The 19,018-nt window shown below is 33.2% G+C and overlaps 2 protein-coding genes across 2 annotated transcripts in view; one reads left to right on the top strand and one right to left on the bottom strand.

Moving 5' to 3' along the window:
- Positions 1–462: 462 nt before the first annotated feature.
- On the bottom strand, positions 463–14,699 carry Nipsnap (protein nipsnap). The gene is made up of 6 exons (XM_089708957.1): positions 14,495–14,699; positions 14,180–14,362; positions 13,275–13,443; positions 9,221–9,354; positions 6,169–6,302; positions 463–2,230 (listed from the first exon to the last, which is right to left on the bottom strand). The coding sequence occupies exons 1-6, from the start codon at positions 14,548–14,550 to the stop codon at positions 2,082–2,084; spliced, it is 825 nt and encodes a 274-aa protein (XP_089565083.1). The 5' UTR covers positions 14,551–14,699; the 3' UTR covers positions 463–2,081.
- Positions 14,700–16,744: 2,045 nt separating this feature from the next.
- The window catches only part of LOC149478886 (ankyrin repeat and FYVE domain-containing protein 1), a 38,650-nt gene continuing 36,376 nt past the window's right edge, over positions 16,745–19,018 (top strand). The window contains exons 1-4 of the mRNA XM_089708416.1: positions 16,745–16,901; positions 17,011–17,316; positions 17,583–17,763; positions 18,040–18,140. Coding sequence (XP_089564542.1) covers positions 16,898–16,901; positions 17,011–17,316; positions 17,583–17,763; positions 18,040–18,140 — 592 coding nt within the window. The 5' untranslated portion in view covers positions 16,745–16,897. The remainder of the gene's footprint in view (positions 16,902–17,010; positions 17,317–17,582; positions 17,764–18,039; positions 18,141–19,018) is intronic.

The following is a 19,018-nucleotide window of genomic DNA, read 5'->3' as shown; positions in this document are numbered from 1 at the left end:
GCGGAAATTTGCAACAGTACCTATCTTTTGATTGCGTTTGCGAAGTTTATACTTATATATTTCCATGGTTAGCTTATTAATTTGACATTTTCACAGCTTCAAGGGACCGTAGACTTTACCTCCACACGTAACACTTTCCCGAGAAAAAGGGTGTTGACAGATAGACAGACAGCTATAATGGTTGTGACTTTTGGCGCACAGGTTCTTAGCTACATATAAAAAAAGATATTTCTATACTTCCGTTCCTTAACCAAACAGACTTACTTTGCTTATCCTTGTCCTCATTCAATTTCTATACAATATGTAGTTAAGTATCGCCAGACGCTAAGTATAAGCATAGACAAATATACTAGAATATATAGACAAACATACACAAATATACACTTTAGATTCTATTAGTCCATGGTATAAGATATTAGGAACACTCGTAAATCGTAGTGACGGATATAAATAAAACAACAATTGAAGCATTAAATTACATATTTAATGAATTTTCATAACTCAATGCAAAAGTTGTAAACTATATAAAAGTCTATGTAAATATAGAGACGGCTTATTGCTCCATTTATTGAAATAACAAACAAAATAAAAAATGTAAAATAAATCCTATATCTACTTTATCGATACATAATATACAATGATTTTATTTTTACTTAAATGCTAAAACATGACTTATAAGCCACATGGCGATTAAATGATGAAATCATTTCTTGAAACTTTTGTTATTAACTGACTGCCAGCAGTTTCTGCTCAATATTTACAATAATTGATTATTTTAGGTAATATTTTGTAACTTTACCGATTTCAGGCGCACATCCATTTTTTATCTCATTATAAATTACACAATGCATGCAAAATAAAAAGTCTCTAATAATTATTAAAATTTGTGTAATTTGCAATAATTTTATAATAATATAATTGATGACGTAGATAAAACTTAGCAATTTAGTTTGACGTGCAAAATGAACTGTGTTCTGCATTTTAAGTGATATTCTACAATTATTATAAATCGTAATTTATCAAAAACTAGACGATTAAAAGATCTACATATAATTACAAAATGTAGGTAGTGGATTGTAAACATTTTTGGCAGCATTATTAGTATTTTCATATTTATGGAGTTTATCCGTAGGCACGCACTCATTTAACGAAAAACCATTCGTTAAGGAAATAAAACATAAACTTAAAACTTAACTAGATTATAAAGTTGTATACAGTCGTTTATGAAAGCCAGTTATCATCGTCGAATCATCGAAGCAATTTTCTTTACAAATTAATGAATACTTTCTCAAATATTCGTAAGTGCGCAGCAAAACATAAATAGGTGTGGCGTGTGCGTTTAAAATAAATTATATAAATGTGTAGTACAGATGCAAAATATTATTCTTTCGTAACAAATGTAAGCAACACAGTATTGTTTTATTCTTATTATACAAAAATAGGTTGTTTATGATTTATATACCATTTATTAATCTCTCTAAACATTTTGTATAGGCCTCGCTTTTTCACGTAATGCATGATCGAAATTAAGTTTTTTAGAATTATAAATTTCAAAAGTTCTGGTTTATTCCTTTTGTTGAATAATTTAATATAATTATGAGAAGGTAAAAACTAAAAAGTATCCTACAAAAAATCACCAAATTAAGAGACAACGCATATTTTGTTGTACTATTATTTTGATGAAAAAGAGACAGAATCGCCGTTATTATGGTATTAAAATGGTTTACGTTACGCAAACCAGTTTGGCATTATGTATCATTCAATTAACTTCAATAGTGCGTGTCGGCGTAATGTTTCGGTTAATGGGGCAGCAGACCAAATAATGTCGGTGTAATGTGTCGCCCAGTTGGGCATCAGACCAGTTGTGTCGGTATAATGAGTCGATCAGTTGGGCAGTGGACCAGTCGCGTCGGTATAATATATCGGTCAGTTGGCAGCGGACCCGTCGCGTCGGTGTAATGTGTCGGTCAGAGGGGCAGCGGACCCGTCGCGTCGATGTAATGCGTCGGTCAGTTGGCAGCGGACCAGCCCCGTCGGTGTCACGTGTCGGTCAGCTGCGGCGAGTGGCGCGTGGTGTCGGTCTACTGTGTCGGCGAGAACTCCGTGGGCTCGAGGATGCGGCAATGCATCTCACGTATGAGCGGCACGGTGTACGCGACACACTCGTCCCATCCGGGGTTCCGCCATGTGCTCTCGCGCGTTTCCCGACGGGCTTGCAGGTCCTTGTAGCCTGGAAGATAATGCTTTTTATTATATATGTGATGAAAAATTAAATTATATGTTCATGTATGTTTGATTATATGACGATAATGATTATTAAGTGCGTTGTTTTTTTTTATTATTAACTTCCATATTGCATTAACTAGGGCTATTGTAATATGTTTAATGTATTAGGAACAAAATTGGAACAAATCATACAAAATTAAGATTATAAATAAGTAAGTATTCAAGGAAGGAACGAATATATAAATTCAAAAAATAAACTCGCTCTAGTTACTTCATATTTTCCCCTGACTATGTAGCATTAAATATTAGAGAATGACGTTTCAATGACACTAACTTGCAGTCTATATATTTTTTCACTTGTATTAAGGGCTTGGTCTAGTAGTGCAAACAAATGCATCCTGTCATCCTATATGTAAATAATACAAATGTACTAAGGGAAAGTTGCTCCACTTAATTTTTAAAAATTAAATCATTCGTATGCATAATTTAATATTCGTAATAAGTACCAAAAATGACAATTTGAAACAATTTTCGTGAAAATTACACCGGGTGATTTTTTTTTTATCAGTACACAAAATTTGCGAATACTTTCTATTGATATCTTCAACTTCATGTTTATATAACTGATCAACTTTTACAAATAAATTTGGACGAAATATAAAAAAAATAAGCTTTCCATACAAAATGCATAACTCTATACATTTTTTTCGACCTAAGTTTCTTAGTGAAAGTTGTTCAGTTTAACTAATAAAACGGATAAACAAATTTTGTATATAATAAAAAAAATGTAATGTTTGTGTTAAAAAATTATAAAATAGAAAAATACGCAAATGAAAACAAAAGATATTTATTTCTGACTGGCTTCCGCCCGCGACTCCGTCCGCGCGGATGTCGGTCTTCGCGTCTTCTACAGATTTATTATATTATGTATAATATATAGATTTATATTGATAAACCTAATAAATCTTTTGCTAGCATTCTGATGCTTTATCGGTTGCACTGGATTTATCTCTTTTTTTTCAATCGCTTGAATGATATAGGATGGGTCCTTGATGGGCATCGAATGCTGAAGTCTCGAATCAATCAATTCTGACAGTAGGCAATTTATGTAAAATCTTGATAATGGTCCATCATTTTATTTTGCCTAAACGTTACATACTTTTTTATATATTCTATTTTTAACGAATGATTCACTCCAGTCCAAACAGCAAATAAGCAGACTTCTGCTTCTGCAACGTTTAGTTGTCCCTGAATTTGGAAAAAATAGTCATGATTCTTTTCTATGAAAAAAGTGTTATTTTTTGCATTGTATTTCAAATATTAAATTTTTTTATTTTTAACTGCATCTACCGCATTCATGTCTTTTGCCGGAATTAGACATTTAACTTCTACTAGTCCCATTTTCCCTTTTTGATACGGGAGTGTATAAAGTAAATTTTTTAGATATTTCTCGTTATACTTTTAAAAAGTTATTATTGTCATTTTGCTCATTAGGTAAAGTAATTTCGATATCAGTTTTAAGTTTTTTGATACCTGCAATAATAACGTCATAATCGCCTGCACATACTTATCGATTACACCCTGTATACAATCCACCATCCACATTCATAATGTTTTCCTGTCCTCCTCTCCTTTACGCTGTTCACCGATACATTTTAAATGAGTAAATCTGCTACCACTGAAGGATGTTTCATTGTGATCAGCAAATTTTCACCACTGTTGTCGATTATTTGTTTTTCATTTTTAATCAGCAATTGGGAATCATCAGTTTTGTTTTTTGCAGATTGGTGATGTACCCTAACAATACGTCGAAAAGGGAAAGCATCAACGAATTATCGTTTTCGTCCTCTTTTTTTTATTCTTCGCGTCTCTGTTACTTGTGTTTGTTTAGTTCTCAACACCCACTGAATTTTCTATGTTATTGTGATCTTCCATTACATCTGAGTTTTGATGATGTAATGATAATCCATTCGTTTTAATATTGGTACTTAGAGTTGGTGGACTAAACTAGAAATGGCGGACTAAATTTGTCAGCGCGTCTGTAAGATCAGAATATAAAACCAACACCCTGTATTTAAGTTACAAAATTAATAATCGAACAACATGCCGCTACGTTGAAAATGACTAGAAGAAAAAATTAAAACACCTCGGCATATAATTTTGGAGTAAACAAATCATTTTCCTTGGGGATTTCCCCGGATGAACTTGGGAAGTTCAAGTTCTCAATACAAGTTTATATTATATTTCGTATTTCTCAAACGAAAAATAAACATTTTTGGAACTTCAAAAAAAAATGTTGTGTGGTTTTATGAAACCACGGTAAAAGTGAAACTGTTCGAACGGTTCCGAACACTGCTTTGTGTAGCGCATGTCGCGTGTCGGTCGGCTGCCGAGTAGGTATAGGTACCTACCTACTCGGCAGCGGCGATACACGCGACATGCGTTACACAGACCAAAAAGTTTGAGACGATGTAATAAAAGTTTCACTTTAAAAATTATATTATAAGAAAATTTATGAGCTTACTTTAGTTTTAAAGAAATATACATCCCTTTACTGACACTCCGTAAAATAAAGAAATTGTTGCCAATCACCTTTGCAATCTATTTGGTTTCATTAACTTTATGTTCGAAGATAATTTTTTTTCTAGTAGTTACACGCGTATTTTTTTCGTTTATTTTCCATATCGAAATCAAATGTTTAAAAATACGAATATTTGCACAAAACTAAGATAAAAATAGTTTGGAAAATCCAAAAGTGCACGCCTCATAATTTTTTTTTAATAATTATTTATTAATTACTATTATTTTTGTTTATTTAATAACAATTAAACCACATCGAATCAGACCCTGAAAAATGAAAGGGTTCTATTCCTGAGCATACTCAAGCGTAAGAGAAAAAAAAAAGACTCGATTAGTAAAGTATTTCGGTCGCTATCGTGTTAACAAGAAAATCCTCCGCACATACAGACACACGGACGTCCAAGACAGAACTTTTTTAAACTGTTGTTTAACTAGTTTAAATAACAAAAAAGACATCAAAAATATCATGAACGTTAAAAATAGTGATTTTTCTTAATATGTGTGTGTATGTATTATCTTACAAGTGCAATGTATGATACATAAAGACATTTTAAGTTTGAAAAATCAGATGTTTTGCGCGAAGTGACAGTAGTACCCAACTCAACGCTTCGCTTATGAGGCGTGCAATAATCAATTAACAAAAATATTAAATTTAATGAAGTAGAGCAACTTTCACTTCGGTATGAAGGAAAATCGAGCGTAGAGCACACGTCAGAACGCTCCGGCCCAAGGAGCGCGACTAAAGAAATTCGCTAGGATTTTTCCTAATTATTTTAAATATTTTTTTAATATTTAAAGAATTATCAAAATTCAAAAAAAAATTTTTTAAAAGGATTAATACTCATTGGTCTTCAACCAACTCGAATAAATTAATGGAAAAAATAACTTTTAGCAGTATTTATCAATAGATTTTGTAAGGCAAAAAATGGGAAATTTAATGAATTTATAACGTTCTAATTAGGAAAATCATAAGTTTTTCGGCAATTGTATTCAGCAGTTTTTAATAACGACTATATAAGGATAATAATGCGCTGATCAGATTGTGTAAATTGTAATCGGTTGCAACGTAGTGAGTGCACAAACTTAGCTCGAAATGTCTTTGGGGGAAAGAGACTTATCTTGAAGGCCTGATTAAGGTAACATAAAGTAACTTTATAAATGTGAAAAAATTCACGCGCATTTCTTATATGTATAACACTAATTGATAAACAAGAAAAAAAAATTCAGTTTATCATTTCATTAGCCGGGAAAAAATTGTCAAATAACTTGTTGAAAACGCAATTTTGCTAGACTTAAATATAGCCTTAAATATACTAAAAGAAAAAACACCAAAATATGCTATAAACTGTACTGCATACTCACACCAAATATGATGAACATTGTAAAGCCGTCCAATCTGCGAGAAGTACCCAGCGAAGGCCTCGTTCTTAGCGCGACGGTACGTGAGCCCGCGCGCCCAGTTGTTGCCCCACTCGATCATTGTGCCCGGCTTTAGACTGGAACACAATATTACGATAATATTAAGATTCATTCTTGGTCATAACGATAAAACCTCGAGCAATATGTATTGCGTACCCATCAAAGCACACGATAAAGGAACAAGGGATAATATATTGTAATACATACATATTGTACTACTAATACTGCATTGCTCTTTACTTGAATTGATTGAAACCACAGACATGTATCAAGATAGACTAAGCGAGTGTATGTACTTCCCGTGTCCAAACTAAGATTATGAAACTTACTTGACGCTGGCCTACACTCAGTCCGCGCTTGCAGTTCGCCAAGGAAAGACGTGAAGCTGAATAAAGTAAAATGCCGAATTACGCCGTTATAAACTGTAGAAACTCCACAGCTGTGAGTGGCCGAGTTAGCAGAGATGTTTCCTTCAACCGGTAAGTAATTTTCTAATCAGAATATGCACTATTTATTTTAAAATCAAATAAAGAATATCTGTGGAAAACGATCGTGACAAACACGGATACCAAATCATACGAAATGATTCGGAATACATTGCGGCTTTTACTTGGCACGGTAAAGATCGAGTCGTATGATAACAAGCAATGAATAGCGTCTTCTCATTTTTCTGTTCTCATTTTTCTGTCCAATTTTGTGGTTAGTGATGTTCATTTGATGCAACAGTTCTCGATTCTAATCGATTTTATAATCGAACAGAAAAATGATAATTTGAAGGAGCAATTTTTCAGAAAAAAAGGCATAGATTTTTTTTGTCAAAACTCCTTATTGCTTAGACTATGTTTGTTTTTTCAGTTTTCCAAGTAACCCGAACATAAAAGAAAAATGGATTGATGCAACGGGACATAAAGATTGATTGATTGACAGTTTCATTACTTTCTTTCGATGGCCTCTCTAGTACGTAGAAAAAGCTAAAACACATTAGTTTACTTGTTAGAATATTAAAAGGTTTATAAATTTATTTTATCATTCCTCTGTCTATGGTAATTATCATTTTTCTGTCTTGAATCGATTTAGTAATCGATTACGATTCATTTATTTAATTACCTCTTAGACATAGATCTAGTTTGATCTGATTTCTTTCGATTTACTTCGATGGGATAGGACGATACTAGAATCGCCGCGCGAGTGGCGTCCTAATCGATTTAGCGTAAAATGAAATTACCATCACTAAAAAGCGCTCGTGACGTCATAACGCGTCAAGGTCAGTACAAAAAATATGACACGCTTGGTTTTCATACAGATCGCGGTACTTGCGTAGTCTATCTATGTCTGTGATTGAAACAGATTTGAGAGTGCCGCTGTGGAAAAGCATTAGTTCATTAATTAATTCCCTCAGTATTCTTTTACAAGCAATGCTTACTAGACATGGTTGGGCTTTATAAGACATTGAACATGAACTTCAAAATCTTTTTCGGTATCTATTTGAACAATACACAAAAATAAAGTGTAGTTTATAAAAGTATTAATGCGATAGATTAGATTAGTTTCACTGCTTAGTTAGCTGTCCGGACATTATTTTTGTTATTGTTCAATTATTATTACGACTCGTTTTATAGCTTAAATTTTAGAACAACGAAAAAATGTTCTACGCCTGTTTACACCTAAAAAAAACGCATAGTGGGGATAGAATGATCATATTCGCTCGTTTCATATAAATGCACCGTAAGACATGTCGCTTTCATCAATTTTTGGTAAAGATGAGACTTTTCTAATTGATATTATGTACTCAAGATTTTCGAATTTAAAAAACGATGTTTTGCGTTATACTATTTTATCATACCGTTGCGTTGTCATCCAGCTACAAATATTTTTCTCAAAAAATCCTATCATGTCCTATCTCTACTATAGAGTGTAGATCTATAATTGGCACTTAATCAAAATCGGTTGTTGTACTTTATACCTACATAGTTATCAACATAGATAACAATAATTAATAATGTTTAAGATCACGATTATTATTTATTGAACATATAGTAATAACAATACATATAAAACTTCGTGTGAATCTTACTATTTATCGAATATTGTACATCTGTATTGCAAGTCATCGGAAGTTTTTGATCTTAAAATAGACTTGTATATTTAGCCGCGCCGCGTTGCGATGCAACTCGTATTATTTATTTTTTGTGAACTTCGAAGCGTGTTTTGCGCAGATGATGTTTGCGTCCATAAGACACTTTTATTGCTTATATAAATTATGCGATTATACTACTGGTGGCTATCATTCGCCTCAATAAATATCATATAGATAGTGAATGTTTTTTGATATTTTAAAATACACAATAAATAAACAAATTATACAAACAGTCAGTTTGTATAAATTAAAATTAAATGACCTGCCTAAACACAACACAGCAGCAACACATAGATCTTGTAACAGCTGCCAGTAGATTCATTTCTATTGTATAAGTTAATATAATGATTTCAAGCCATAATTCTTTAAGCTGTTTACTCAACAGTGTGCCAAAGAATAATGCTACTCTAAGAACATAAACAACACATGTTTATGTTATCACATTAAACACATTTAAGCGAGAAATAGTGAAAGCGGATTTATTTTACATGACATAATATTATGTTAAGTTAATACTCTATTTATAGAGATACATATATTTTAATATAAAGTATATTATAATGACGTAAGGTTTCTGTATTGATACAATCATGAAAATTCTTTAATTAACACAAGTTTATCTCTTTCTTTTACATACTTTAATCATCTTAAACTACTAAGTAAGCTCTCCTTGGGTTACCATGATGTTTTAAAGTAAGTAGTATTATATCCAATATGGGAAAGTGATGGTAATACATGACCTACATAGTTCAGTCATTTTTCTAATATTTTGAAATAATACTGCTTTAAGACATCATGGTAATCCACCAGGAATGACAAAGGCATATATACCCCTATGTCACAAATAAAAAAAATTACCTGTAAGATCTAATTTCATAGATGTTGCTGGGATCTCGTTTTTCGCCAGACGGCCAGAAGCTGAAGGCAAGAAGGTATTGGAGATGACGAGACCTCACGAAATTGCCTCTCTCTTTTTCTAATGCTCTGTATTCCTGTTCAAAAGATTTGATTTATTTAATGTTTTATGTTTGTATCTACAATATAGAATCTAAAATTATATCCATAGAGATAGATAGTAAAACAAGCTAGTTAGGAGGATCAGTATCCTCTCTAAAATGACATATGGCATATTCTACTAATATTATAAATGTGAAAGTTTGTTATTCATATACAGGGTGTCCCAAAAAGTAGTGATGAACGGAAGTTGGGAGGTAGAGGACCTAGAGGGCTATCCGAATCACCCCCATGTATGTTATGCGATTTTTCGTATTTTCGGAGTTATGACGTTTTTTTCAATTTTTCTGCTATCGCCGAGTACGATGATATTTTCACTCATGATGACGTGAATTATTGCGCTAGATGCTTGATTTTTTTTGTGTGCTAAGCTGAAAGATAGGTCAATTCAGTATGGTAACATTTATTATCGTTAGATCTTCGAATGGAATAAAAAAAAGAGTTAAATGCCAAGAAAGATAAAATTATCCAGTATGTTCAAAACTTCAAGGGCCCCTAAAAAAATAAAATCACATAAAAAAAGTTTTCCATTTGGCTTTTAAAAACTTGCTCTATCTATCAGGTAGCTACCCTAAAAATTTAATTTTATTATTCAGAAGGCTTCAATCGAAAAATTGAAATCTAATGTGGTAAGTGCAAAAATTTTATTAACATGATGATCATTAAAACCAATAAATAGGTGTTTAATTACCAGAAATTTTTAAAATAACCCCTCTGTTGCTCAATGCAAGTGCGACATCACCTTAAAAAGTTGTCTTTTAAACGTCTGAATGCCCTTTTATCATTTTTAATGGTTTCTTCTGCTACTATGAATTTCGGGGTTATTTCGTCCAAATTGTGGCCTTCTTTCAAGTAGCCGAGGTCTTTTTAGTATCCCCATTGAAACAATTCAATGGGGTTTAGGTCGAGGGACCGTGGAGGCAAGGATTTAAGGCAGGCGTCACCGGTGCATGCGCAGGCTGCAACGACCAATCCATCTTTCAGGGTATCTTTGCCCTTTAGCCTAGCCTCCATGGTCCCCGGACATAAACCCTATTAATTTTTTTCCGTGGGGATACTACATAGACGAGAGACTGCCACAATTTGGACGAAATAACCCCGAAATTCATAGTAGCAGAAGAAACCATTAAAAATGATAAAAGGGCATTCAGACATTTAAAAGACAACTTTTTACGGTGATGTCGCACTTGCACTGAGCAACAGCGGGGTTATTTTAAAAATTTCTGGTAATTAAACACCTTGTTATTGGTTTTAATTTGTTTTTATTAATCATCATGTTAATTCAATTTTTTCACTTACCTCATTTAGATTTCAATTTTTCGATTGAAGCCTTCTGAATAATAAAATGAAATTTTCAGGGTAGCTACCTGATAGATAGAGCAAGTTTTTAAAAGCCAAACGGAAAACTTTTTTATGTGATTTTATTTTTTTACGGGCCCTTGAAGTGGTGAACATACTGGGTAATTTTATCTTTCTTGGCATTTAATTATTTTTTTATTCCATTCAAAGATCTAACGATAGTAAATGTTACCATACTGAACTGGCCTATCTTTCAGCTTAGCACAAAAAAAAATCAAGCATATTCCGCAATAATTGACGTCACCATGAGTGAAAATATCATCGTACTTGGCGATAGCAGAAAAATTGAAAAAAACGTCATAACTCCGAAAATACGAAAAATCGCATAACATACATGGGGGTGATTCGGATAGCCCTCTAGGTCCTCTACCTCCCAACTTCCGTTCATCACTACTTTTTGGGACACCCTGTATATAGGTATATAAAAGATAATATAGAGATATTATCGGTAGAATTTCATAATAATAAATTATTTTCACTGTGCAGTGTTTATTTTCCTTGTGATAACTAACACTAACAATCGTATTTTAATACTAGCTGTGCTTCACGGTTTCACCCGCGTGGCTCCGCTTCTGTTGGTCTTAGCGTGATAATCATAGTGATAATATATTATAGCCTATAGCCTTCCTCGATAAATGGGCTATCTAACACCAAAATAATTTTTCAAATCGGACCAGTAGCTCCTGAGATTAGCGCGTTCAAATAAACAAACAAACTCTTCAGCTTTATAATATTAGTATAGATTATCAAGTGTGTTTTGTTTAAAAAGCATACTATAATCACAAACTAATCGTATTTTTCTCATACTAATAATAACTGTGTAAAACTTAACATAATATTTTGCTTTATTTATTTACTAGCTTTCCGCCCGCGGCTTCGCCCGCGTTTTCAAATGGTTTTCAAAGAAAAACCCGTTCCCGTGGGATTTCCGGGATAAAACCTATCCTATGTGTTAATCCAAGTTACCCTCTATATGTGTGCTTAATTTCATTGTAATCGGTTCAGTAGTATTTGCGTGAAAGAGTAACAAACATCCATACATACAAACTTTCGCCTTTATAATAGTATTAGGATTAGAAGGATATCATATTATGACAAAATTAAAGTATTCATATATATATTACAACGTACACAACTACCTACTATTTATTAAAATTAAATTGAAAATCATGAAAAATATTCAAGTAATTTATTAGGTTAATAACTAAGTGAACAATATCTCACATATAAATATTACACTATCTCAAAAGAACTAAGATAGTGCATTCAAAAATTCACTCTTTCTTACTTTATTTTTATTTTTTTTTCTTCAAGGGTCAATTCTGTACATTGAAAATATTGAAAAAATAAATAGCAGGGGGTGTTATTGGATCGATACCAAACCCAAATATGTGATTAAAAAAATTTTTGTATGTCTGTCTGTCTGTATGTGAAGGCATCACGGGAAAACTGACGGTTCGATTTCGATGAAACTTGGTATAATTATACCTTATTATCCTGGGCGTAAAATAGGATACTTTTTATCCTGAAAAATACGTAGAAAAAAAATTAATCTTAATTCTTCAGTTTTATCCATAGACGTTGTTCTGTAGAGTGTAGAACCGCGAACACACGTTCCGTATTATTATAGGCCTAGCCGTATTTGGGTCCAATAGATATTTATAAGATGTCATTGTCAGAGTTACTCAAAATGGAGAAATAAACCATCCACGCGAAGACCGACATCCGCGCGGACGGAGTCGCGGGCGGAAGCTAGTGTTATATAAATGGGTTTAGTTCTGAAAAGAACTTTTTAAATCGGTTTAGTTACTTACTAAACGAATTATTATCAAGCGTAAATTCCGCACACGTCCATCACGTAGGGAGCCGACCGCGCGAGTAAGCCGCGCGGCAAGTTTATTTCGTGATCTTAACCCCCCTCCCGTACCCCTGCCCGAGTGACGCCTACAACGCATAGCTAGCCGAATACAGTTTATTTTTTAATTTTTTTTTAACTCGTGATATCTTTTGAATGGATTGTCAGAATCGAATAATTCAAAAAGTAATATAAAGATATTGAAGCAGTCTTAAATAATACATCGTTTATTTTGATAAGGGTTAATACCAAGGTACAAATAAAGAGCTTTTTGTAGCGGTGGTATTTTAATTTCTTTTTTTCAATAAAAAAACGCTTATTGTGACATGACTGTAATAGTTAGAGATATGCTGCCGCTGATTTTTTGTAGATAATGGTGTGTTCTAAAAAAATGTAGTATATCATTTTGTTCTATCATCAATAGTTTTCGCAGCGCACGCGATGTAAGGTAGTTTTTTGATATTTTTTTCACACCTTGGATTACGTTATCGTAATTTTAGTAAGGATGCCTATTTTTTTTGAAAATGAAATATAGCCTATGTCACTCAGAAATGATGTAGCTTTCCAACAGTGAAAGAATTTTTCAAATCTGCCAAGTAGTTTCGGAGCCTATTCAATTCATACAAACAAACAAACAAACAAAAAATCAAACCTTTCCTCTTTATAATATTTGTATAGACTTACAGGATTTTCTCTGAACAATATCTTTGCTTTGTCAATTTTCTCGAAGCCACCAACATACCGCCACAAATGCAATGCCTGGTCCATATCTCCCACAGAGACAGTCCATGATCCGACGAGCTCACAACCCAACTCAGGTTTACGAGATTCCACAAACTCTACGGAAGTTTTACTGGAAATATTCAATAAAGTGTTTGAAATGACCTGTGTTTTTTATTTACCTTTATTTAAAATGTAATATATTAATTTTAAAGTAAAACTTTCCATAAAGACAGGAAATTTCATAGGATCATTTGACATTTCTATAGTAAGCTCTTCATGAGAACCCTTTACAATGGGATGATTAGGTAGTATGGATGATTTAATGATTTACAACAGCTCTATATTTGTATTTTGTTACTATTTAAACTTAAAATTTCTCATACAATACTACACTCACAAACAGTGTAATAATATTGGTAATGTATTAAAATTTCCATTTTCAATTATTTGTATTGACTATTCCATGTGATTACTGATTATATTGACCTATAAGCTATAACATTCTTCTGATTTGTTGTTGTTGAATTTGAGTTTAACTTATTTCATTATCAATCAATTATTATACCTATAATGATTTTACACAATATAGGTATAATAATTGCTAAATTCTTATCAAGAACACCATAAGATGTTTATTTTAGTGTGATATATCTTTAGTTATTTGTTAGTTTTATGTAAACATGGATGAGGTCAAAGTTAGGGGCATGATAACACAATGTGTGAAGAAATAGACAGCAAAAATATAAAAGGTTGTTATAGTTTAAATGGCATACACGCTATTTTAAGACAGTTACATAACCATATTATATTATTTGCCGGTTGATTGCAAGATACTTTGTACCGTGTTTGACTTATTTATAACTCACTAGTTTTTCAGGTATTTATCCACAGAATCAGGCCTTATGTTGTGCGTATGTAGAGCGTATACAATCTCCTTGTCGCTAAGCATACGACTGTGGGATTCTTTAGTAGGTTCGATTTTTCGAACCAGAAGTTTCGAAAGCCATCCATCATCGGCATTTAATCTTGCACTTGTCGTAGCGATGAATCTAAAACAAAATTTTACTTGCAAACTTTGCAGATCACTCAAAGACAACTCACAACTTAATATACCTACAAACTCTACCCATCTTCGAAATTCAAAATTCAAAATATTGTACACTAAAAAAAAATAAACCTACCTTGCATTTTTTGGTACGCTTGAACTGTACACTATAATTCTATTTAAGGTATTCATCTTCACAACTCTAAAAACATGAATTTACAGTATTGAAGACAGTTGAACAATCTGCCGACGAGTACGATATTGACTTGTTATCAATTCATTAAAAAATAAATCACTTGAAGGTTATCTTGAAAATAGGTTTATTCCTCTGAGGTTTTAGGTTTTAAAAAGAGACATCTATTGAGCGTGACCTCAACCAATGATAATTTAGTGACAAGTGACACAGACCACAGAGCAAGTAAACAAGTGTATACCACAGTGTATACTTGCTCTAAAAAACCACAGTGTATACTTGCTCTGTACTGTATACCACAGTGTATACTTGCTCTAAACTGCTAAAATATGAAATCTGAAATAGTTTTGACAGATGGATATGTGTTTATTTTACGGTACAAACAAATATTTGTCACTTATTTGAACTATAAAACCTATAAAAAGCCTTTTATTACTACTGTGCTTAAGCGCAATACACATTGAGCCCACCGGGCCGCCGACATATGTCGGCAACTTTTTGTCGGCGGTCTAGTTGGCGGCTTCACTTATTACAAGTCGGAAAATTTGGTCGGCGGCATGTCGGCGGCTTGAGATGAGAAATTTATTTGGCAGTCAGTGATTGCCGTGTGTCGATAAAGGTTGTGTGGTTGTGTCATATAATTTTGGTGGTGTATCTTCGATAATTCAGTAATTAGAAATAATCTTAAAAATGGTACATGTCGTAAAAAATACAAGCACGTCACTACAGGTCGAGCGTCGCCGGGCAACTGAGCGCAGGCGTACCCAAGCCGCCAACATGTCGGCGGGTAACACACGCGGGCGCATGTTGCCGACATGATTCTTTTCATACAGGCCGCCGGGTTGTGTCGCCGGGCTTTGTCGGCGGCCCGGCGGGCTCAATGTGTATTGCGCTTTAGAGTATATAATTACAGTAGTATAGAGCGAGTGTATTGCACAAATTCCTCAGTGCGCATCGTAGGCAGATGAGCTATAGATAATATATAGATGTGTGTGTGACAAATAGGGATGGGTAGGTATCAATTGCGTGCCGAGCTATCGATAAGTTATGTAAATAAATAGGTATGTATCTTTTGTAAATTTTATGTTCAATGTGTCATTTAAGGAGAAATGTATGAATAAAGTATAAATATGTCATTTTAAATTTGTTTGCCAAGAGAATAAAGTGTTTATTCCATTTGAATATTTCTTGTATTAATTTTAAGTACTTAAAAAAAATATGTTTATGAATATCAGAAAAACGAGTTCGATATTAAAGTTAATAAAATAAAAATTCGGGTTTGGTGCTATTTCTTTAATAATAAATGAAACAATAATAATAATGTTTTAAAAATGTTAAATAACAATAAGAAATTAATAGTTATTTAAAATGATAATATAATAAATCATATAAATAATTTTTTTATTTAATTTTATCCATTCTACTATAAAATGTTCAAAATCAATTTAGCGATATTTCAGAAAATATATCGTAACATTACATACTTTACATTTACACTATAATACATTTGCATTCATAATATTAGAAAGTCTATCATACAAAACACACCACAAATTTATTTATAATACATTTTTAAAAGAGTTTTAATTTTAAAGTTAAATAAATAATTTGTTAAAATATAGTTCTTCTAGTAAACTTTATATCGAGTACAGCGTTGGTCAGGTCACATCACTATGATCACGTGGCGGCAGTGAGGTGCGCGAGCGAGCCTGCGCGTGTCCGCCTCCCACCTCCCCTTCACCCCCGCGATGCTAGATTTATTTTCATAAAAATAAGTATAACAATCGACTTACTGATGAAATGTGATACTAGATTTCAATTTTGTGTATTTTCTAGTATCGTTTTTGCAAGATATAACTGCAGATTTCACCATGTTTATTCCTAGATATGAATAAAAATCCAGAGCAACGCACTTCGTCAGCACTCAACCACGACTACGAGCGCGCGCGGTGGGAACGTCGTGTTGTTCCCACCTGTGCCTACCTACTGTTCCCACTTGGTTGTTCGTACTCTATAGATACTATCTATACTCTAAGCTACCTACTGTGTCTATAATAAAAAAAAAATCGGTATTAGGACCCACAGGTCCTTGTCTAAACGTGGTCTAAACGGTAATTTTTGGTTTATTTAAAATGGCAATAAGGCTTGTCAGAAGATCATTGATGAATGATGTCCTCATTGCTCTGAGATGTCCTCTGTCAAATGTCAGCTGTCCAATCAGCAGAAGTGTCAACATTAAATGGTCTTCGTTTATTTGTCATTATTTTATGTTATAAATAAATTAAGAAAATAAATAAAAATTAAGAAGGGCTACAAATACAACGAAGTTGGTGGATTAATTTCGCTATGGGTAAGTTAATGTGAAATTTAATCACTACATTTCTGGTAGGCTTGTTTTAGTGGGCGTTGTTATTAGTTTCCTGACTAGTTTATGAAAGTGATTATGATAATTTGTGCAGCATCAAGCGAAGTTACGAAGCTTCAGCAACATTTGGCGTTGCTGAAGGAGGAGTATGGGAAACTGCAAAGTCATTGCGCTGAAGTAGAGAGGAAGTACACCCTCGCTGCGGCGTCCGCCGGCGACTTGAGTGAAACTAGCTTTGTAGCGAGACTTTTGATGACAGTTTCTTCGTTGTATGGAAGAGAAACATATTCAGATATCGCGATTAAGCTACAGAACAAATCAATGCCTGGTCATAAGTTTGTATTAAATGCTCGTTCTGATGATTGGAATGAAGAAGCACTGAAAAACCAATCCGAATTAGGTAAGTTGAATATGCTAGCTATAGATATTTATTTAGCCGCATTTAGAGCATTTGTTTAGCCAAAATATTTTTTCACAAAAATAAATCATTAGTAATACAAATTGATTTCCTTGATGATAAATACATACTCCATATTGTGAAATAATTATTATAACTATCAGTAGACATAAATCTAATGTAATCTTTGAATGTCATCATGTTGAAAATATTATAATGCTGTAACATTCACCTATCTACAAAACTTACTGTTTTAAATAATCTTACAGATTGGTCATCTCTCCCTGACGATGTTGGGTCAGCTCTTCTCAAGTGGCTTTACACAGATTTGGTGGATTTATCAAGAGGGGATTCCTTTGCCCTCCAGTTGATGAAATCAGCTGCAAGTTTCAAGCTATATGGCCTTGTGGGCAAGTGTGAACAGGCCCTAATTGCATCTGTTGGTGTAAGGTGTGTATAATGTGCATATTTTGTTATTTTTTATTAATAGCAACCCCAAAACATTTGTTAAATAGGGCAAGTGTGAATGGGCACTTAGTGGCTAGTGCATCTCACCAGATGTTATAACTTTTACAAGTACAATAACATTATTTATTAAATTTTAATAATTTAGTAAGTATTTGATTTATAACAAGTAACAACCCAAGACTCATAAAATGTACCAATACTGAATGTATGTTGATAGTATAGCATTTGATTTTTTAATATTCTATTTTTTTATTACAGAACATGTGTAAAGTTTTACTCAGCAGCAGATGAAATTGGTGCCACTGCATTAAAAGAACACTGTTCTGGCCTTATTTCAGCACATTGGGATGATCTCACAGGTATATTACTTTGTTTTAATGTTAATTAATAAATTAATATTTCAGTACAATTTTCACACATAGTAAAATCTGATCCCATACTAAGCTTTCGCTTGTGTTATGGAAACCAGATGGCTGATAAACATACATATATAATTTTAAATAAATACTTATATAGAATATAGATAATTAACAGACCCAGAGCAAACATCTATGTTCATCAAACAAATATTTGCCCTATATGGGAATCGAACCCTCAACCTCTGTCTTGGAAGGTAGGGCCACTACCAAGTACCAACCTAGCCAACCGGTCGGTCTAAATGAACAATATATGTTTTTACTATTTTAACCCATTGACCACCGAGCACCCCGATCGGGGCGCGACACAATAGATTATCTATTGTGTCTGTGATTCCGGGGACTGATGGATTAACTATTACTTGTCCACTTAGTTTCAATTACTTTAATGCATCAGCTAATCATTGCTTGGTAAACATTTATAAAATTGATGCAACAGTGATGTCTAGTGGAGTAAGGGGCAGATTCATAAACCTGTTTCACTGATCTGTTTTCTTTTGGGAAAAGCAGGTAAACAGCCTTCTGTAGCCTGTCAGACCAAGATTTGTTTTTCTTTGTATCAACGAGGAATCAAATCCAAGACCCATTGTGCATAGGTTTTTATGGTCACATGTTAACAAGTGCACTAATTTGGTGGTCCAATTGATCAAATACAAGTTTAAAATAATTTCATAATTGAAATGTTACACAGCATTTTATACACAATTTTCCGACAACATCCATCAAGGCCTAGCCAGTTGCCTGTAAAATGTATGATATTCAGTTGGAAGAGTACATACTACATTCCTTCATCCACAATACTTTATATTGTGATAATGCAT

This window comes from Colias philodice, chromosome 21 (assembly GCF_061535455.1).
Source record: "Colias philodice isolate Cphi_HAF_F1 chromosome 21, ilColPhil1 Martin Lab GWU primary, whole genome shotgun sequence".
NCBI lineage: Eukaryota > Metazoa > Arthropoda > Insecta > Lepidoptera > Pieridae > Colias > Colias philodice.
The sequence above is the reverse complement of the archived record's forward strand: the minus strand, read 5'-3'. Positions and strand labels throughout refer to the sequence as shown.